The 21,534-nt window shown below is 61.0% G+C and overlaps 1 protein-coding gene across 1 annotated transcript in view; it reads right to left on the reverse strand.

The window, feature by feature from the left end:
• ZC3H3 (zinc finger CCCH-type containing 3) overlaps positions 1 to 20,421 on the reverse strand; it is an 89,654-nt gene extending 69,233 nt beyond the window's left edge. The window contains exons 1-3 of the mRNA XM_027581618.2: positions 20,320 to 20,421; positions 17,612 to 18,911; positions 16,300 to 16,496 (exon numbers count right to left, since the gene is read on the reverse strand). Coding sequence (XP_027437419.1) covers positions 16,300 to 16,496; positions 17,612 to 18,911; positions 20,320 to 20,407 — 1,585 coding nt within the window. The 5' untranslated portion in view covers positions 20,408 to 20,421. The remainder of the gene's footprint in view (positions 1 to 16,299; positions 16,497 to 17,611; positions 18,912 to 20,319) is intronic.
• Positions 20,422 to 21,534: the final 1,113 nt, after the last annotated feature.

Consider the following 21,534-nt stretch of genomic DNA (forward strand, 5'->3'; position numbering starts at 1 on the left):
GTTCTGGAAGGAGGCACCCAGGACACTGGGTGGTCCACAGACGGGCAGGGCAGGCAGAAGGGGCCACACAGCTCTTAGGTCCCTACCACACCCCAAAACTTGAAAGAGCTGGGAGGGGACAAGTGTGCCAGGGACAAAACCTTGGCATCATGCAGACCCCTGTGAACCCCTGGGCCCGAGACGCTAGAAGGGCGCAGGGCCCTGGGGCTTATCCAAGGCCAGGACTCCTTCCTGCCAGGCCTGGGAGACACTCAGGCAAACCAACAAATAACTGGACACTTACTGACAAGAGACTGCAGGACTTATGGTCGGTGTGTGCGGCTACAGATTTCCTTCGCAAATTCCAACCGTTCTATGCACTCACACCAAATCTTGTCATTGAAAAGCTACCTGTGTGAGCACGGAGAGCCCCAGGCCACACGCGTGATCCCAGGAGGCTCCAGAGAAGGCCCAGCTGCGGCACTACCTTGGGCCCCTCACAGCCCAACTCCTTCCAGCCTGGGCTCCACCTGCAAGACGCTCTGCCAGCCACCACCCCCCGCAAAAGGTGCTGGCAGGCAGCCAGGAGCAAGGGCCCTTCCGGTAAACAGGTCACTGTCAACGGGTCCTGTGGGAAGCTGCTACCACCTCCCAAGGACCCAAGAATAGGGATGAGAAAGCAGGAGGGCCACAAAGAGCAGGGGACCCACGGACACAGGCACCGCTTCCAGGTCACACCATCCGTCTAGAAGCTCTGACAGCCGGAGAGGCACGGCCCTCTGTAGGGGACACGTGACCCCGCCCTTTCCATGACAACCGCGGTATCCCTCCCTTGGCAGAGCCACCCGCTGGAGCCGAGCAGGAAGAAGCAAAGGGTTTCAGCTCAGGCCCTGGAGGGTAAGGGGGACCTCTCCTTGGTGCCCATCTAGAGGGGGCTTCATCTGTGTCAAACATGGTCCTGTGAGGACACGGGCAGCGGGGCTGACCGCAGGGACAGAGCCCTGGGGTCTCCAGGGAGAGCACCACCACCTGCCCGCCCACCCCACCAGCTTCTGGCAAACAGCCCTTCCCACATTTGTGTCCCAGAGCAACCCCACAAGGAGGAGCGGGGCCTCAGGTGCACAGAGGTGAAGGGCCCTGTGTCCCCCCCCCCCCCCACCGCGGTGCCAGCAGCTAAGGCCCACCACGGCTAGGAGAGCATGGGCAAGCTGGGCAAGCTGCTCAGAAAGCCTAAGACCCACCCTAGCCCCCATGCCCCCAGGGGAGAAGCCCTCTCTTTCCAACAGAGCCCTCCCTATGCTTGGTTGGGCCCCACCCTCCCAGGCCAAGAGGAGTGTCCCCGGATGCAGTCAGCTCCACTCAGGTCCTGGGTGAGAGCCAGAGGCCCTGCCCTAGTCCCTTAGGCAGGTCCTGGGTGCCAGGGCCCACTGCCCCATGGCTGCTCTTAAGAGGTCCAAGATGCTCCTAGATTGTCCCCAAGGGGCCTGCCTGCATAAGCACCCCCACCCCAGCTGTCATTCAACCCCACTTGGCCACTCAATGCCCACCCTGGGCAGTGTGCGGCCCCAGGCTACTCACCCAGCCTCCACTGCCTCCACCTTATGCCAGGCCTGCCCACTCTGCCGCACAAGCTGCAACCCCTTACTGGGCATGGCTCCTGGAGGTCTCCCTCAGGGCCTGGAGCCGGGGCCAGGAGAAGCCTACAGGAACAAGGCCACCGTCCAGGAGACCCACAGGCTGCCCTGTCAACACTACCTCCAGAGACTTCTCAGAGGCCACAGCTGAGTGAACCACTGCTGTTCCCAATGCACAGGTCACCAGGATGATGAGAACCATCCTTCCTCCCAAGCAATCACACACTGGGCATGGGAAGGGCACCCCAGTGCACCCATCCTGCAGATGGGAAAGTGGGCCACCAGATGCCCTACCCACACCCCCCCTCCTGCACTGACCCTGCTCTGCCTGGTGGCAGAGTAAGCACTGGGGAGAGCTGGGGCCAGCAGCCCTCCTGAGGGACCCACAAGCCTGCCCCAGGCAGGACACAGCCCACCAGCACGCAGCCTGCCCAGGCTTTCTCCCTCCTGGGACACACACAGCCCTTAACTCTGTAGGTCCACCTCCCTGCAGGGCCCCACATCCTGTCTGGGGGAAAATAAACCATCCATCCTTGAATATCTCCATAACTCCACACACAATTCTACCACTCAATACAAATAACCAGACTGGGGCACCTGGCTGCCTCAGTTGGTGAAGTGTGTGGCTCTTGATCTTGGGGCCATGCATTTAAGCCCCACATTGGGTGTAGAGTTTACTTTAAAAAAAAAAAAAAAGGACTTTAAATACGATTAGTGTATTCAAGGGCTTAAAGACAAGACTGCAAATTTTGGCAGAGACCTAGATACTATTTAAAAAGACAAACGAAAATTTTAGAATTTACAAATAACTGAAACTAAACAATCCTCGACAGATGGATTTAATAGCAGATTACACAAAGTTGAATGGACAATTAGCAGCCTAGAAAATGATTTAGAAGAAACTGTCCAGATTTAAGCATGGAGAGAAAAACATTATGGCAGATACGGAAAAGAGCAGAGCAGTGGCTCAGTCGGTTAAGGACCTGCCTTCAGCTCAGGTCACGATCCCAGCTCCTCAGAGTCTGCTTCTCCCTCTTCCTCATGCTCTCTCACTGTCTCTCTCTCTCTCCAATAAATAAAATCTTAAAAAAAAAAAAAAAAAAAAAGAGGGGTGCCTGAGTGGCTCAGTCATCAAGCGTCTGCCTTTGGCTCAGGTCATGACCCCGGGGTCCTGGGATCGAGCCCCGCATCGGGCTCCCTGCTCCACGGGAGGCCTGCTTCTCCCTCTCCCACTCCCCCTGCTTGTGTTCCCTCTCTCGCTGTGTCTCTCTGTCAAATAAATAAATGAAACCTTTAAAAGCACACACACACAAGAGCATAGGAAACACACAGAATATGGTGAAGAGGTTTAATAGAATTGTTGCTGTGACCCCAAAAAGCAAGAAAGAATGGAGCAAAAGCAGTACTGAAGGTATGATGGTTGAGAATTTTCCCAAATTGATGAAAACCATCAGGCCACAGATTCAAGAAATATCACAAACCCCAAGCAGAATAACAATGAGCGTGCTAAGCACACTACAGCCCGCTGCCGAAAACCAGGGAGGAGGGCCCGTCCCAGCCCGAGCCGAAGAGCGGGCCGCCCAGCCTGCGAGGGAAGGCCTGCCACACCAAAGGCCTTACACGATGAAAACCGTTCAGAGATGAAAGCAAAACCAGACTGTTCAGACAAACATCTATGGAGAGAAAAGATCCTCAACAGACCTGTAACGTTAAAGAAAACGTTAAGAGGTGTTCTTCGATCAGAAGAAGGAATGAAGACAAAAGGCAGAAAAAATACACAGCTAACTCTGGGTAAACGCTGACTGTGTATACACCGTCCCGTGAAGTGTAAAGTACCAGGAGAGTTAAGATCGTGATAGGCCTATAGCACAGACCATGGGAGGGGGCAGAGTCCACGCGCTCAAGCAGCCTACGCCACCCGGGAAGCGATCACACAATCTCTTGGTATCTGTAACAGTAAATAAAAAATGCACACTGTGACCTCCAGAGTGAAAAAAAGAATAAAAGAATGTATAGTAAGTATATTGAGGAAAAAATGGAATAAAAGAATCTAAAAGAAGAAAGAACAGAGGAGCCCCTGGGTGGCTCTTGATCTCAGCTCCCGCCTCCATCTCAGGGTCTGAGTTCAAGCCCCACGTTGGGCTCCACACAGGGGTGGGGTGGGGGGGTGGGGGTGGAGCCTACTTAAAAAGAAGAGAGAGAGAAAAGCACAGAAGAGTGGAACAAAGAAAAAGCCCGTAGGAAGTCTGTGGATTTAAACCAAAATACATTAGTAATTACAGTAAGCGTGAACAGGCTAAATCTTTCTTTAGAAAGACAATTTCAGACTGCAATTAAAACTATTTGCTGCATACAAAAAATATCTAAACATCATGGAAGAGCTGAAAGTACACACGTGATTACGTAGGCTACAAACAACAATCGCGTGTCCACACGGCGAGGGCGTGTGCGCACGCACCCCTTACAGGACCTGCTGAAACAAGACCAATGCGGCTACACCTGCATGAGAGGAAACAGTCTTTAAGGTGAAACGCATTACCGGAAATAAAAAAGAACATTTCATAACCTTAAAAGATTCCATCCACCAGGGAGATATAACAATTCTAAACTGGTTTGCCCTCCGTAAAGTGGCCTCAAAATACTGGAAGCGGAACTGACAGCTAGAGAAAGGAGGGAGCCCACAAGCACGGTGCAAGACCCTAACACGCCTGTCCCGGTGACCCGGGTGGGGGCAAGACCTCCCCCTGCTGCCCCAGTCAGTGGGTGTGCAGCAGATGGGAGCCACAGGGCAAGTGCCACATGCCTTCCAGAGCCCCAACCCCAGCAGCGGGAACTCTGAACTCTCCAAGAGCATGCCAGAGCTTGATCAGAACTGACCACAAGCTGGAACACAACACAAGTCTCAGCACACTGAGAAGGACCGAAATCACACACCGCACGCAAGGCGGGGGAAGCTAGAAAGCAGTAACCACAAACACCTTCAAAGCCCTCATAGGTTTGGAAATGAGGCCAAATGCCCTTCTAAAAAACCCATGGGTCAAAGAAAAATTAGAAAAAAATTTGGAGGAAAACAGGAATCATTAACTTGCGGGATACAGCTATGCTTAGGACAAATTTATAACCATCCAATTGCCTACTTTTCAGAAGAGACCTAGGGCCACTCATCCAAGCACCTGTGGACCCTCTGTTTGCACGCAGGCCTGCTGCAGTCTGTGGGGGCGGCTCTGACCCAGCACAGCAGCCCCCGCCCCCAGCCTCTGCTCCCCACTTGCTGCCCCTCGGGACCCTGCCCAAAGGCCCCAAGGACATACACGCTAGCCAGCGCTAGTGCCCAGGCCAGAGGGGTGGGGGGACTCTGCAGCCTCTGGCCACTCCCCCATCCTTCACAAGCCAAGGGGACAGCACGGCGTGGGCCAGATCCAGACAATGAACTCCCACCCCCCGACATGGCACCTTTCCCCTTTAAAAGCACAAGGAGTGAGGACCCAGGCTACAGAGAACCCCAAAGGAGAGACACGGTTCCAGGCCTCCTTTGCAAAATGCCCACCTCGGCCCCTCAGAGCCCCATGCCCCGCAGAGGAACCGCGAAGAGCGGCTCAGTCCTGACTCAGGGCCACACTGCTGGCTCTCGGAGTCTCCCAAGTGGAGTCCAGCGTGTCACTGCTAGGTGGGCAACAGGGCCAGGCTGAGGCAGGCAGCGGACGGGGCTCTCCGTGCAGGTCCCTGGGGAGCCACAGCTGCCTCGCCCTGCTCCTCCCACGGGGCCAGGCTCCAAAGACACAACCCTCCGGTTGCAGAGCCCCCAGAAGGGGACAGACCCCAGGACTGCTGTCCCCCACCAAACTCAGTTCCTGTCCCTCTCCAGAGGCCTGGACCAGAAGGCCCAGCCTGGGGACACCGCGTCCCTCCACGTGCCCTCCTCCTGCACCCAGCTGTCCTCAGCGGGAAAGAATTCTACCTGACGCTCAGGCCTCAGGAGCACTTCCTCCCAGGCAGCTCCCAGCGCCACTCCCCGGGACACCGTCCCTGAGCCAGAGCCTGAAGCTGCTTTGCATCTCAGCGGCCCCGAGGGGACGGTCCTCCTCCAGCAGTGCCCCTGGGGAGTTCCAAAGTCACACTCTTGCTCCTCCTCTGTTACCTAAAACGTCTGGGCTGGGAGGTGCCAGGGGGACAGATGGGTCACACGCCCCCCAGCCCAGTGCCTGGGTTCCTGCCCTAAATGCCACAGGGAGCAACAGACAGCAGGCAGGGTCCACAACCCGCAGCCCTCCCAGGGCTGGGTATAACCCCTCGCTCCTTGAGGCAAGAGTCCGCCTCCGGCCCCAGGGAGCCCCGGACAACAGGGGCCTGAGAGCCCACTGGCAATGAACCGGATGCACCAGACGCACAGGCCCCTCAGGGCCACCCACCCACCCACCCACCTCTGTGCCCTCATCTGTCTGCACCCCCAAGGAGCGTGTCCACTTTGCTCCTGGACACTGCACGGGATCCCAGCACAGCCTGGCCATCAGCCTGCACCAGATTCTTACCAAGGACCCAGGGCAGGGCCTGTGGACAAGAGCAGGGCTGGGCGCGGGGACAGGAGGCAGGCTGTGCCCCCACACCCTGTCCCGGCCCACCTCCTCACCTGGCTGGGCTTCACCGGTCACACAGCAGCCCCTGTGCCCGCCATCCCCAACCGGACGGTGAGCTTCCTCCAGCCCTGGCCCTGCTTTGTGGGGACACCCAGCACTTGTTCTGCAGCTGGCATGGAGCCCAGAGTGCTGGCACATCCTGGAGGTGGGGCCTGCAGGCCACAGAAGGGGGCCCAGGCCCACAGTCAGGTGCAGACTGCTGCCCTCAGAGGGGAAAGCCCAGTGTCTCCCCAGCCTCACTTTCTGCCTCTGGGAGTTGGGTCACCCTGGGCTCAGTTCGGACAGCGGTCACTCAGCAAACCGAACTTGGCTCCTTCCCCTCCCGCGGCAGCCTCCCTGTGAGCCCAGCGCCCAGGACGGCTCTGGTCTGCGCTGGGCACGGCCATCCAGGCAGAAGGAGCCTGGTAGCAGATGGCAGAAGTGGAGCAGGAAGACGTTCCTAACGCTCAGCTGACAAAGCCAAAGGGACTAAGGGCCTCGCGGCCAGCCGTCCCGGGGGCTGGGAGAGGCAGCAGTGGCAGCCAGCCGCCGCCCCTCCCGCCACCTGTGGGCATCCTCACATCCCTTCATTCTAGGCCAGTCCAGGCGAAGGAAAGCCGCAGGCATGCTCTGCCGCCCGCCCTGGGCGTGCACCGCGCTCTCTGCTCAGAGTGCCCCTCAGGGCGCCCCCAGGTTCCTCTCCACCCCCTGGCCAGGCAGGTGCCCCCTTTCTGGCTCCCTGCCGGCGGGCCGGTCCCTCTCTGTCTCCTCTCTGCCACAAAGAGTCACATCTGGGCTGCTGTCACCCCTTTTCACCCCCAGGCCGTTGGGCCCTGCCGGGCCACATGCCTAGCAGTGCTTAGGGCTCGCTGACGTGCAGTGACACTCGCTTACTGGGGGCAGAAATGGCACAGAGAGAGGTGCGAGTAGCAGGAAGACAGTGGGCCCCATGGGCAGGGGCAGGAGGCACCGGCTGAGCCGTTAGTTCTCGCACAAGCCTCCCCTGCCCTCGCCACGTGGGCCCAGCACCAGGCAGGGGACGCCAAAGGGCACCAGCACATCCTTGCCGCTAGGACCCCGGCCCAGTGTGCGAGCGGACACGCAGTGCGGGAGGGGTTAGACCCAGGAAAGCTGGTCGGACAGACCACCCAAAGGGCGGCGGAAGGGGAGCGCCGGGGCCGACAGGGAGGGCTGAGGCTTCATCCTGCACCCCAGTGCCCACTGACGGGCAGGCACCCGCAAGCCCACCAGGCCGAGAGGGGTCCTCAAACTGGACTTGGGGTGCACCATCCTCAGCGCATCCCGATCATCAGACACAAGGAGCAGCCCAAGTGTCCCCAGTCTGGGGAGACCCAGGCCCACGGAGGGATGCTCCCGTTCCCCAGGGACACAAGTCATCCTGAGGCCATCACCCCCCCCTCTCCAGCCAGGCAGGCCTCACTTCAGGGTACCACTGGGGAGTCCCCAGCTCGGTGGTGGTCACGACTTCCCTAGAGACTCCAAACCTGGCCAGGGGCCACGTGAACGCCATGCACACACGTGCCCTCCCTCGCCGGTTCTCGTGGAGTAATTCATTACCACAGCCCCGACAAACAAAAATCGAGGCCTCCAGTGTGCCTGATAATTTATGCAAGGCCCAAGGATCGCTGTGGCTGCCTTTTACACTTTCTCTTCCCCTTATGAAAGCAGCACTCCGGATTTAACTGCTCTTGACGCGTGGGCCCTGGTGAAACCAAACAACCCAAGCGCACACCAGCGAGCGACCACGGAAGGCTGAGCCCTCCGCAGCGGGAACCTCCGGCAGCCAACCTGGCTGGCTTCCACCAAGCCCCGCCCCAAGCCCCTGACCACCCGGCTCCTGCGGTCAGCACCATGGCCCCGGAAATGGCCCTCAGCCCCGTCACAGATGTGGAAACTGGAAGCGAGTGAGGGCCCCTCAGCAAGATCCCAGCGCGCACGCTGGCTTCCCAGCACCCGGGGCACTGGAGGGATGCGCCTCATGGAAGTCACCCAGCCCCGGCCCTCCCTGGCATCCTCCCCTGCCGTGACGGCACAGGAAGCCCGCCTCCATCGTGCCCTCAGCTTGGCGGTGGGAGTCAGGGCCCTCCTGGGGCTGCGGCCAGAACTGTCCCACACCCCTGCCCACAACATGGGGCCTGAGAGGGGCATCTCTGGTGTCCCCTGCAAGTGTCCCACTCCCCAACGAGGCTACCATCAGTGGCCTTGGGCTAACCCGGTGGAGACCAGATAGCCAGCACGCAAGAAGGTCCCGAGGCCAGCATCGTGTCGCGCCCCGGGGGTGGCCCTGGGCAGACAATGACGTCCCCACCCCCAGGCTGCTGGGCTCCCCGGGCACCACGCACTAGAGTCTGAGCATTACCCAACAGCCTGCACTCCACGACGGTCAGCCTCCCAGGGAGGCCACCAGTGCAGAGGGGCCACCCAGCAGCCTGGCTACAGTGCAGGCTGGAGGTGCAGCCACTCAAAGCCGGCAACCCCTCCGCTCCCGGGCATCACAAAGCGCCCCATGAGCACCAGGGGTGAGAACATGCGTCCTTCCTGCGGAGGCCCAGGGCACAGCCTTAGGCCCCACTCTGCCCCCTCTGCCCACTGACCTGCCCACAGCCTGAGGCCAGCACAGGCCTCACACGGGCCTACCGAGCAGCAAGCAGTGGGCTCTCGGGCTCCCTCTCAAGGACGCTGCAGTGCTGCGGCCTGGCTCACCCCCTGCCTGTCACTGGGTACCCTGGCCAGAGGGACGGGCCTGGTTGGGGGGGGCGGGGCCCAGCAGGCGGGGAGAGCTGGGCTGTTCCATGCACCTGGACCCCTCAGAGAAGGGAGCCAAGTGACAAGTGCATTAAAGGCCCCCTGGCAGCTGCTCGAGAGGCAGCTAGAGGAGAGAGATAGCAGTGGGTGCAGCCTGAGCCCCCGCGCTGGTGCGTGCTCAGCAAGAACCCCACAAATGTTCCTGCACAAACTGAGCACATCCAGACAGGCTTTGATGCCCAGGAGTCTGAGACAGCCTGCTCTGACCTCTCCAGGAACAAGGGGACAACCCAACGTGGGCCCTTCAAGCCCCAGAACAGCGGGCCAGGAGCACTTGCCTAAGGAGCCAGGAGGGTGGTAGGCAAGGAGCAAGAGAGCCCACAGACTCTGCACCCTGGGACTGGGGAGACAGAGAGATCCACTGTTGAACAAGCACTGTGTGGCCCTGCCTTGGGGCTAGGAGGGAGGTACAACAGCCACCCAAGGGGCCTGGTGAGGGGCCCGGGTACTGGGGGAGGGGCGGGGGGGTCCAAGGGGAGCTCACGTGAGGAGAAACTCCCTGAGTACTTCCTTGGAGAAACCTGGCACACAGGGAATGGGTCTCCCACTTCTTTGTGGTAAAGATTTTATTGAGGGGCGCCTGGGGGGCTCGGTCGTCAGGCGTCTGCCTTCGGCTCAGGTCATGATCCCGGGGTCCTGGGATCGAGCCCCGCATCGGGCTCCCTGCTCAGCAGGAAGCCTGCTTCTCCCTCTCCCGCTGCCCCTCACCCCTGCTCATGCTCTCTGTCTCTCTAATAAATAAATATTTTTTAAGAAGATTTTATTTATTTATTTTAAAGACGAGAAAGAGCGTGTACACGGGCACTGAGGGGAGGAGCGGAAGGAGAGGGAGAAGCAGACTCCACGCCAAGTGTGGAGCCCAGTGCGGGGCTGGATCCCACGACCCCGAGATCGTGACCTGAGCCGAAATCAAGAGTCAGACGCTTAACCGACGGAGGCACCCGGGTCCCCCTTAGGTGTCCCGCTTCTGGCTGGAGTGGCAGGGTGGCCCCCCCCAACACTGGGCGATCCCAGCCAGAGGTGCTTCACCACCAGGGGACTGTCACTGGGGGCTGCATGGTGAAGACCTGGTGAGACCCAGACAAGGGACCAAGACCACAGCTGCCTTTTCTGCCAGTGACCTAGGGTGAGTGGATACTCCACTTCTCATCTGCACAGAGGGGATGGCAGCTTCTCCAGACCACGTGGCCGATATGGTGGCCTGAGCGATGGGTGCCAAGCTCTCACCCAGAGGCGAAGTGGCAGTGCAAGGCCTGGCTCGAGTGAAAGCCTTAGCAACCCTCAGGTCTTCCCTAGGCCACTGTGAAAACTGGGCTCTTCCCACGGTCCTGCTCCTGCAGCCCTGAGCCACCTCCCAGACCCATACCTTCACCCACCACACTAGCTGCTCATCTGTGCCATCTCGGGCACCCTGGGCCAGGCCCCAGGCTCAAGATGAGGCAGGGGAGGGGGAGGAGGGCAGGCTATCACCGTCCCAGGCAGGTGAGCCAAAAGGGCCCGCCTACCCAAGCGACTTCTGGGCGGTAACACCTGCCCACCCAACCATGGCTTCTCAGCACACCAAGGCCACCATTTCCAAGTGGTAGGTAGGAATCCCATGACCTGTGGCTGCTATGAAGCCCCCTAGCCTAGGGTACGGGTGCCCATGTACCAGGAAGTACTCACTCTGCTGCATACAAGAAGCCTGCCACCTCAGGGTGGCCCGAGTCCTGGCACTGGGCCCAGTGTGGACGGAGACAAGCCGAGTGGGCCCGGGACAGCCAGGCCCTGCAGTGGAGCCAACGGGAGCCGTGTGCACCGTAAACACCACAAGCTGGGATCACTAATCACCACGATTACATGGCTGGTAAATCGGAAACCATTTTTGAAGTCTATAAAAGGCTTTTTCCCTCTGCTTTCTCCAGTGTCTGTCTGCCCTGAGACAGATCAAGCAGGGTCTCTGTGCAGCCAAAATGTGGTAGACCCCACCAGTCCTCAGCAAACGAAGCTCCCCGGGGCCCTTTCTCGGGTATCATCTCTTGATTCCCCCCAGCTGCCAACAGACTCACCACCGGGAGAAAAACGAAGGGAAGAAGGCCCGAGGCAGAGGCGGGGAGCACAGGGGTGGGGGGAGGTCACACGGTGTCCCCAAGGGGCTGCCTGCCCCACCACCACCCCCCAGCCAAAGCAGGACTCTAGGTGAACGGGGCGGGAGGGTCTGAGGGCAGGGGAGCTGGGGAGGAGAGGCAGAGGAGGGGAAGCAGGAGGAGGAGTCAGGCCAGATCTTCATAACACGCAGTCCCCAGGCGCAAGGCACCACCGCACGCTGCTGCTGAACAATGCAGTTCTGAATTCAATTAAAGCGATTATCTGTTGTGCCAAATAAATTGTGTACAGCATATATCCTGCGGCACTTTACACCTCCGGGCTCATTATTCCCTAACTGTTTCCTCCTGTTTATGCGCTCTCAAATTAAATTGCTGATAATATGCGCCAAAATAAAAAATGAGCGCACCTTGTCCCAAGAAAATTGATTCTCCCTTTTCCTGAACCGGCGATTGCCAGGTTTTATATACTCTGTTCCTGGTGATCATTAGTAATTCAATTTTCTTTTTATTAGCCCCCTTATCTGCTGAGCAATATAGCGGCAGAGCTGACCTCTTTCGCGCGGGTAAATGTTTAAAATCTTTTCCCTGATTAATTTTGCCAGTTAAGAAAAAGAGGAGAAATGGCCCGGCTCTTAGCCATCACAATGAATAAAGCTTAATGTTGATTGTGATGGAATTTCTAATGCCAGGGAAATTGATTGAGCGCGGCAATTACACGGGAACAGGAACTCCAGGGAGATGGGGCCCGCTCTCTCCTGGCCACAGCCTTTTGGTTATTTAAAACAATCCAATTTGCAAGGATAATTATGTATTAGTGTTTTATCTGCCACTTGAAATGAACAGGGGAGTTTCGATACTGGCCTAGCATTAGCAGGTTATTGCTGCAAATTACTTGATATCTGCTTTCTTTCACATAAAGAGGAAATTAGGCAATCAATTACCAGAAAGAGGTGGACTGAGGGATAAGAGGGGCGAGTGCGCCCTCTGCTGGCCACTAGCGGCGCGGCGGGGCTGGGGAAGGGACCTGCCCCTCGCCCTCCCTCCCTCCGACCGGGCAGGAGCCCACAGCGGGTCAGGTCCCTGCCCTGCACAGCTTCCACGAAAGTCTGGACCTGGGCCAATGATCTGTCGAGGGAAACGGGGAAGAGAAGCTTCGAAGCAGCCTGTCCACCTGCAGGGAGGCACTGCCAGCCGGCCCGGAGCCCCGGAGCCCAGGGTCTGCACCCCAAATGTCCAGAGCATCAGATGAAAACTTGTGTGGGAGGCAGCCGACAGCTGGCTGGGGCCTGCCTGGGAAGCTCTAGCCTGGGGCCTGGGGACAGGAAGGTGGAGCAGGGAAGGAGGGAGAAGGAGGGAGACGGAAGGAGAAGGAAGCCTGTGGACCTTGCAGAAGGAGGTGCATGGGGTAGCCACCCTCGGACTCCTTAGTAGTCCTCAGCCCAGGGAAATGCTTGTCCTCACTCCTGCCCCCACCAAAGCCGCCTCTGCCAGTCTCAGGAGCCGCCTGCCCAGTGTTTCAGGCCTGCACACAAGCATCTTCCACGAGCTCCTTGCCCACTTCTAAGAATGAGGACCCCACTCCTTGGCCCGGCATTCAAGACCTTTCCGAAGGCTCTTCCTGGATCACTGCCCCCTCCAGGCCTGCTGGACACTCCTGGGCCCCTGACACAGCCACGGCACGTCCCTGAGCACATTCATGCAGCTCCCAGGTCCCTCCTCTCCTGCATCCAGAACCACCCCCTTCCCCTTACTGGGGCCTACTGGACCCTCCCATCATGTGGGTCCTGCCTTCCCTCTGGCCTCAGTACCCCCCCATGCCTGCCACACAGGACCTCTCTCTGCTCCTGCAACACGGCAGAGCTCATCCCACCTGTGCCCTTCAACTGCAGAGAGGCGCAGCGTTCACGCCTCCTTGTCCTCATGCAGGTCTCGGTTTGGAGGTCACGTCCTCAGAGACGACAGCTGCCCGCCGTCCCCACAGCTCTCTGTGACCCCACTTCCTTTTCCTCTGGGCACGTTTACCACCCGAGAGTATCTTTTCAGCTTATTTACAAGTACCCAGGTAGCTGTCTTGACGACTGCAATGTGGCTCCAGCATGCACAGTACCCACGGGGACCAGCACACTTCCCTGGGCCAGAGCTACTCCACGCCTGCTTGTTGGACGGATGGGGGCGGGGGGTGGATGGGGGACAAACGGTGGACAGGGAACAAACGAATGGAGGATGGATGGGGGACGGACGGACAGACAAGGGGAGAACAGACGAGGGAATGGATACGCGGATAAACAGGCGGACAGGTGTAGGATGAACGGCGGACGGAGGGTGGACGGAGGGACGGACGGACGGAGGGATGGCGGGATGGCTAGTGGATGAGGGAGTGGTAGCCTTCTGTAAGCCCTTCCCCCAACAAGACTCTCCCCCACCTTTCACAGCCCTCCCAGGGCAGTCTGTGCCAAGTTATCACACCCGTTTATAACCACAAACTGACCCGCTCACCTCCTGGTAGAGAGAAGTATGAAGGTGGGGACCGTGTCAGGCCCCTCAGCACCGGCGCCCGCACTGCGCCCACCCTACCAGCAGGAGGCAGCCTCCACACCCCAGCCTGTACCCGGTACTGCTCTAGGCCTAGCGAGAGAGCCAGCCGTCCCGGGCCCAAGGAGCCCAGTGCACAAGCAAGTGGGCCAGAGCCTGCCGGCCCCGCTCCAGGGCAGAGGCACAGCACCTTCACGCCCCCTTCAATCTGCAGACCCAGCGTCCCCGCTGGCCCCTCAGCCCTCCAGGCTGCTGTCCACTGGCGGCGAGTGTCCTAGAACACCTGGCCCGCGTCACTATGGGAGGAGGCCAGCCCCCATGTGGCCAGGGCCCTGCTCTCTGCAGTGGCCCCTCAGCCAGCCAGCAGCCCCCGCAGGAAGCCGGGCCTTGGGCAGCCCCCGCTCCAGCCCCGGCCACGCCAGGGCCCTTCTGCTAAGAGCAGCTGCGAAAGCTCAGCCGTGTCTGGAGGGTCCTGGGTGTTGTCCACCTCTGGCCCCATCTGGAGAGGGGTCCTCAGCTGCAGGCCCTCAGCACATAAGACAGGAGAAGCTCCTCAACCCAGTGGCGCCCTTTCCTTAGGGGTGTCTGCTAAAGGGGACGGCCATGGTCTGGCTCAGGCCTGTCTGCCCCCAAAACAGGTTCCCCGAGAGCAGGGGCAGGACAGGCCTGGCCAGGCCCCAGTCCAGGCCAGCTCTGCTCAAATTCTGGAGGGCGGAACACCAACAGCATGGACCGAAGAGGTCAAAGTGTGCCCACCTGGGACACCCCACCAACCCCTCAGTGCCACCCCAGCATTAGGATAAGGAGCCCCTGGCAGGGCCCCATCTGCTGTCACCCTGTCCCACGCAATGCCTAGCTCGGCACTTGCTCTACAAGCACTTGCTTCCAGGCCCAGCGAGGAGGCCTGGCGCCCAGCGGCGGCCCAGGAATCCGGCACTCCAGAGCACTCTGGTCCCAGGGCAAGCAGCCTCAGACTGCCGTGGGCTAGGCTGCAGGTCTCAGGAGAGCCTCGTGCCTTCTGGATCCCCAGCACCTGGAGCAGGATGCGAAGGGGCCCGTGGACACACACCCCTGCCGCAGCCAGGCCTGAGCGCCGTCACTGCCCACAAGTGGCCGTCCCCGTGCGATGGCTCTTCTGTGGGGACAGATCTCCGTCAGCACCTTCTCCTCCACTCACCCGGACCTCTCTACCGGCCAAGACAACACTGTGACACATGAGCTGAACCGAGCCATGAATCCCTGCAAAGGCCCGGAGGCCCCCGGGCACCACTTCCTGACCTCTCTCCAGGCTGCCCCAACCTCCCTGGAGACTCAGCCACCCCCTGCCAGCCTCCCAAAGCAAGGGGCGTTCACAACCCGTCCTCCCGTGTCCTCCCCCGTCAGGCCTGGGACGGCCGGCCATCGGTCCATCCACAGCCTTCGGTCCGCTCCCGGTCAGTCCCGCAGCTGTAGCCCAAGCCTCAATCCAGCCCCCTCGCCGTGGCCACCAGGGAACACTGTGGGGCTCCCTTTGCCCTGTCCACCTGTGTCCCGGTCCACACTCACCAGAGGTCAGGTGGGCGGCCAGCACCCTCCAGCCTCACTTCCTCACACCTTCTCATGGCCCCTATGCCCCGCTCTCCCACCACCAGCTCCCACGCAGGCGCTCGGCTCTGCCACGCACCACCTCCTCCTGGACAAAGCCCTGCCCGCCCCTCTGTGGGCTCCCCAAACGCCCGGCACAACATAGCCATTAGGGCACAAGTCCCAAGTCCGACTGCCCAGGGCCCAAACCCCATCACCTCCAGACTCCGCGTGCATCAACCTGGAGAGCCATTGCCACGCATCCACCAGATGCTCAAAGGGGAGAAAACAGGGCTATCATGGGACCTGGTCCGCCCGGAGGAGCCCGGACCCACCAGGACACAGCGTCACAGATGACGCCCTCCCCCTTCCCTACCCCCCACGGCCAGAGACCCCCCACCCCTGACCACCGGCGTGTGCCAGCTCCCTCAGTGTGCTGCCATCACCGCACTGGGACGGGGAGGGGCGTCCTCCTCATGGGGACCACGGCGCACAACACCCCCACTAGCCTTCACCCTTCACTAAACACCCACGACCCAGGAAGTGCGCCACGCGGACCCCTCCCAGGCCAGCTCAGGGTTCCGGAGGAAGAGGCAGCAGCCCACAGGGAGAGGGGGACAGGCCCACAGCCTTGCCGGCCTGTCGGCCCAGGACAGGCGGCAGACGCCTAGGGGAGGGGAGCCCCGGGCAGCATAAACCACCCCTCCACTCCCTGCAGGCCTGCGTGGCTCCCACCCTCTCGTCCACTTTCTGGCTCCTTCCACCAAGACGGATGTGACTAGGTCTACAGGAGAGACGCACTAAAAAGGCCACCACACACCTGCCCAGCAGCATCTCCCCCACCCGGGTGCCGGGTACAGTGGCCCCGCCCTTCTCCTCTGCCCTCCAGCCCAAGCCACCCACTGCCCACCAGCCGGAGTGTTTTCGGGCTGGAGCACTGACAGAGCAAGGTGGATGCTGAAGGTGGTTCCTAACAGGCGAGCAGAGCCAGTGCAGACTGAGGGAGAGGTAAGGCTCACAGACCTGGCTCAGCAAGCTTTCCAGAACCCCTCCTCCTGGTCATACCTTCCTTGGTGGGGAGGTGGGCCCGGCCTGGAGGCAGGCAGCACAGTCGGTGCCTGGTGACCTGCATCAGGCCCTTGTTGGGCATCTTCTTCAGAATGGGGCTGCTCTTTCCCCGGACGGCCTGCCTCCGCCGCAGGCTGAACTGGCTCTTAGCAGTGGCAGCAGGTGGGGGGCTGCTCTTCTTGTCCCCAGGAAGGCTGCAGAGACAAAAAGCAGGCAGCTCCTGATGGGCTCCCCCCGTGGGGCGGCTGTCCCCTTCCACCCTTGCCCACCCAGATCCTGGCGCCATGGAATCCACCCCAGGAGGCAGTCAGCTCCAGCGGGTCCCAGCCTTTGCACCTCATCAGTGGCGGCTGTCTGAGAGCTGCCACCCTCCCCCTCCCCTGCAGAGCCTGGAGGCGGGTCAGAGGGAGGGCGGCCCCACCCCTTGACCCCCACCCGGTGCATCTGCACCAGGTCTCCTCCGGCTCCCCAGGCCAAATGAACTCTCCAGTGGGGCTGGCGGGGGGGGGGGCCCTAAGGAGCCACAGCAGAGGAGAGGCTGCCCCCCACCTCCCCAGCCATCTCAGCAGGAGAGACTACTTCTCACGGCTCCCCTTTCCACAGTAGCTGACACAGAGGACCACTGTACAGAAAAGGCGGGGGAGCCCAGATAACCTGGCCAAAAACCAAGGTCAGGCAGCAGGAAGGACCTCCAGAGCGAGACTCAGCGTGAGAACGACTCTCTGCCCTTGCAGTTAACAGCTGCTGTGACTAAGTCCCTGACCCCAGACCAAGTGCTGAGCCTCAATGCCATTTTTTAGCCCCCTCACCGTCCTTGAGGGTGGAGGGCCAGGGAAGTGACATCTACTCAGTGAGATAGTGACTCACCTGGTCACTTGGCCGCCAAGGGGGCAGACTTCCTCCCTGCTGCCCCCTCGGTTTGCTCACCCAATGTCTGGCCCGGGAATAAAGCAATCATCCACAAACCCCGCAGATCCCGAACCAAAGCTGCCCCGGCAGCCTCTGGTCTCTCACCAACAGGAGAGAGGGGTGGCTTGTCGGCACCTGCCTCCACCTGTCCTCACCGGCCAAGCCCCCATTACTCAGCTATAAAGGAGAGCAGTAAGCCCAGCCTCACTGGTACTGGGCACACGAATGCCACCACACACACGCAGGCCTGACCCGGCAGCAGGTGATGCTGCTTCTCCTCCCACACTCCTGCAGGTGGGCCCTCCCACGGGCTCTGCATACCAAGCAGGGAGCTTAGAGGCCTCGGCCTGCCCCTGTGCCTGCCCAGACAGAACCCTGGGGTGCTGGCAAGGGCACCTACCTAGCACTTCCCCGCCTCCGGATGATCTTGGTGCGGCTCTTCACTTTGTAAGCCGAGAATGGGGTCCCACTGCTGGGTTCCACTGCTAGTCTGTCCCCCGAGGGGGACCGAGATGGGACTGGAGAGAGCTGGGAGGCATGGTCCTTGCTACCAGCTTCTGACTGCCAAGGGAAGGAGGAGGCCGAGGAGGCCGAGGGGCTGGATGCTTTCCACTTGTACTTGCTGGGGGAGGCCCCAGCCGTGGAAGACAGAGCCGACCTCCTGGGCTTGGCATCCGGATCCGCTCTGAGCTGTGGCTTCTCCACTTGTTCTGCTGTGCCGAAGGGGGCCTTGCCCACATTCTCTGAGGCTGCTCTGGGACTGAGGGCCCTCCGAGTGGCCCGGGGGCTCTTCGCTGAAGCGGCCACCCACTTGTAGTTGTTTTTCCGGAACTTGTTGGTTCGACAGGACACAAGCAGTGAGGACTCTCGGGCCTGCCTGGGTCCAGAAGCTGGTCTAGCTGGGCCGGCCACCACAGCAGCGGAAGCTGGCTGGTCTGTGTGGGCAGCACTCACTCTCCCATCTCCAAGGAGATGTGCGACACAGCTGGCCACAGAGTGTGAGCCCACCTTCCGGCCCACAGCCATGCCACTGCGCTGGGGCAGGGTGGAGGCTGGGAAGCGTGCCTTGACAGCAACTGCACTCTCACTGACAGTCCGCCGGGGCTCTGAGGGGCTGTCACTCATGCTGCTCACGGACTTCACTACCCGAGGCTTGCCAGGCTCCTTCTGGCAGACCAGAAGGGGGTCCTCTGCACCACAGCTCCCCTTGACTCTTCCTGGCTTTGGGGGTTGCCGCTGTCCACCTGGGGGCTCGCCCTCACCCTCCTGAGGCCTGTGGTCGCTCCAGGGGGGGTCCTCAAATGCTTCCAAGGAGCCCCGAGGGACCCCTGCAGCACTAGCCGAACCCGGTTTTGATGGTGGTTTGATTTTGATGACCATGTTCTGATCTGAACTAAGCTGTACCTGCCTCTCCAGGACATACTGCTGGGGGTCAGGACCCTGGCTGCCCCCAGTCCTGAGGGGCGGCTGCACAGCACAGTCACCGGGTGGGTCTGAGGGTCCCGGGGGCCGATTCACAAGGGAGTATTTCTTGCGCCATGCAGGCCCGTGGTTCGGGGAGAAGCCCCTCCGGCTTGGGCGAGGGTAGCAGGCACCGAAGGCCCTGCTGCTGTTGTAAGCAGGTGGTTGCCACCGGGAAGCAGCTGAGGTGCCGGGGGCAGAGCCATTGCCATGGAGGTTTTTGTAGTCATCGATCAGACCTGAGAAGGCAGAATCACAGGCTCAGTTAGCCAGAGGGTGAGCGTAAAATCAACAACGGTCCCCTGGAAGTGCATCAGCTGACGAGATGCCCCACAGACCCCATCTCACTCCTGAGCCCCTGCCAGCCCGCAGTGCAGGACAGGCAGCCCCTAGAGCCGGAGAACCATGGATGTTCCCTCAGCCCGTCTTTTCCATGAGCCTTTTCCCACCAGTTATACTTCAGTCCTATTTCTGGTTGTTTGTCCTAAAAATGCACCCGTGGCAGGATGTCCCTAATTTACCAGGAATATTATTGTACCGCTTCCACAATCCTTTGAGGGAATGTGTCACTCGACAGGAAGAGCCCAGCAAGGTCCCATGCTGTAATGCCTCAGCAAGGCAGCCAGTCAGCCGCAGAGGCCCTCTGGCTCGCCCACAGCTGGAACGGGGGCAGGCGTACACCTTGATGATCTCCCAGCCTGGCACACAGGACAATGAGCGTAAGACGACGGACACCCGTGAGCATCCACGGTTGACAAGAATGTCACACTGTCCTCCTGCAGGGGGAGAAGAGGCCTGGCTGGCGCCCCAACAGTGGGCTGACACACCCACCACCACCACAGGCTTTCCAAGGAAGCCCCTGCAGAGTCGTCCTGCTGCAGGAGGGGTACAGGCCTCAGCGGGGACAACCCAGGGGCCAGAACCCAACCCACAAACCAGCAGCCAGCCCCTCAGTTACACACTCCCCCATCACAGGTCCCGTCCCCAGGCCCAAAGAGAGCCGCGTCCTGACACCGCAGTGCACGGGGAGCCCAGGAAGCCTCCGCACAGGCTGACCGCCGGCCTGCACTCGCCCCCACACACGCTCTCCAAGGCCTTAAGTCTTCTCTTTAAGGGAGTAACTTTAAACGGGAAAATCTTTAAGTACGGAAACCTCAAGTCGGGTCTAAAAATGGAAAAGTTGGGAAACTAGGCCTGGGGAGTCGGGGCCTGGAGTACCAAGGGGAATGTGGGCGAAGGGCGGGAGGCAGCCAAACGAGACCTCGCGGGGTTCTGCCGCGCCGCGCCGCGGACAAGCCCTCCGCCCCACTGTCTGGCACCGGGGGCCAGAGGGCGCCGAGGAAGTGCCCGCCCACGGGGGGACGCCCCCCGTCGGTTACTAAGCGACGGCCCCGCCGCCACCCGCCGCAGCGCCCGAGGGACCGGCACTACCCGTCTGGCGAAACTCGGGCAAGGGGCTGACCCCGGCCGGCCCGGACGCCCCTCCAGGTCCCCCACCGCCTCCCCGACCCAACCCCCGCCCCACCCGACCCGACCTGGCCGTCGAGACCGCAGGCGCAGAGCGACCCCCTTCGGGGAGGCGGGCAGGGCCCGCCGTGAGGGGAGGGTAAAGAGAGGGACGCGCGCCCGGGGCCCGACCCGACCCACCCTGCAGGAGACGTATCTGTCGCCGTAATTGCTCCTTTTCCTCCATCTCCGGAGTCCGCGACGCCCGGCCAGGCCCCCGCGACGTCATCCCCGCGCGACTGTTTTCTCCCTCGGGCGGGGCGGGGCGGGGCGGGGCGGAGCGGGGGGGGGGGGGGCCGGGCCGGGCCGGGGCCGGGGGCGGGGCGGGGCGGGGCCCGCGGAAGTGCCGAGACTGCGCACTGCAGCCAGGCCCGGGCGTTGGCTGGGCCGCGAGGGACGCGCCGTCGTCCTGGCAACGGCTGCGGAAAGGCGGGGCCCCGCGAGCGCAGAGCGAGGGACGGGACTGCGTCAGTAGGGAGCGCCGGCAAGTGGCGCAAGCGCACTGGGGCGGGGCGACGACCAGGCCGGGCTGGTCCGGGCCTGGGGCGGCCGCCGCCGAGACCCGGGCCGCGGGCTGTTGTTCTCTGGAGGACGAGACCGGGAGCCGCGGAGGGTTAGACTGGAGGCTCTGCGGGGGCGACCTGGTGGCGCTGTTAACGCTGCTCCGTGAGCTAGGGCGGGAGAAGGCCGAGAACGAGGAGTCCCTGGGTCGGGAACCTCCGAAAGCATGAAAGATTTCGGTTGATCAGTGGAAACAGGGGCACAAACAGATGCACCCAGCCTTGTACTCTGCTGGGGGGTGTCAAATGGTGCAGCTGCTGGGGAAAGCAGTCTGGAGGTTCCTCAAAAAATTAGAAATAGCAGCACGTGGCCCAGCGATCCCGTGCCCCCGGGCGGGCGGCCTAGAGAAGTGGGAGCAGGGACGCACGCCCCGCTTGCACGGCCCTGTTCCGGGAAGCCCCGTTCGCAGTCGCCCGGCCATCCGTGCGGGCGCCCCAGCAGCGCGCTGAGTTAGCCTCGCGGAGGGAGGCGCTGCGGCCCCGTGGACCAGCCTCAGACACGTGATGCCAAGTACGCCAGTCCCGGAAGGACAGCTCTTGCATGAGTCCGTGTATGTGAGCTCTCCAGCGCAGGCCAACTTACACAGCCGGCAAGCCGACCAGAGGTGCCCAGGGGCTGTGGGAAGGGGGAGTGGAGACTTAGGTGCTTAGTCAGGGGTTCTGTTCGGAGCCCCGAAGAAGTTGTGGACAGAAAGGATGATGACCGTGCAGTATTGGGAATGTACTTAACGCCGCTGATTTGGACGCTTGAAAACAGTCATAGGACAACTAATATGTTGTGATTTTTTTTTTACCA

Source organism: Zalophus californianus, chromosome 4 (assembly GCF_009762305.2).
Source record: "Zalophus californianus isolate mZalCal1 chromosome 4, mZalCal1.pri.v2, whole genome shotgun sequence".
NCBI lineage: Eukaryota > Metazoa > Chordata > Mammalia > Carnivora > Otariidae > Zalophus > Zalophus californianus.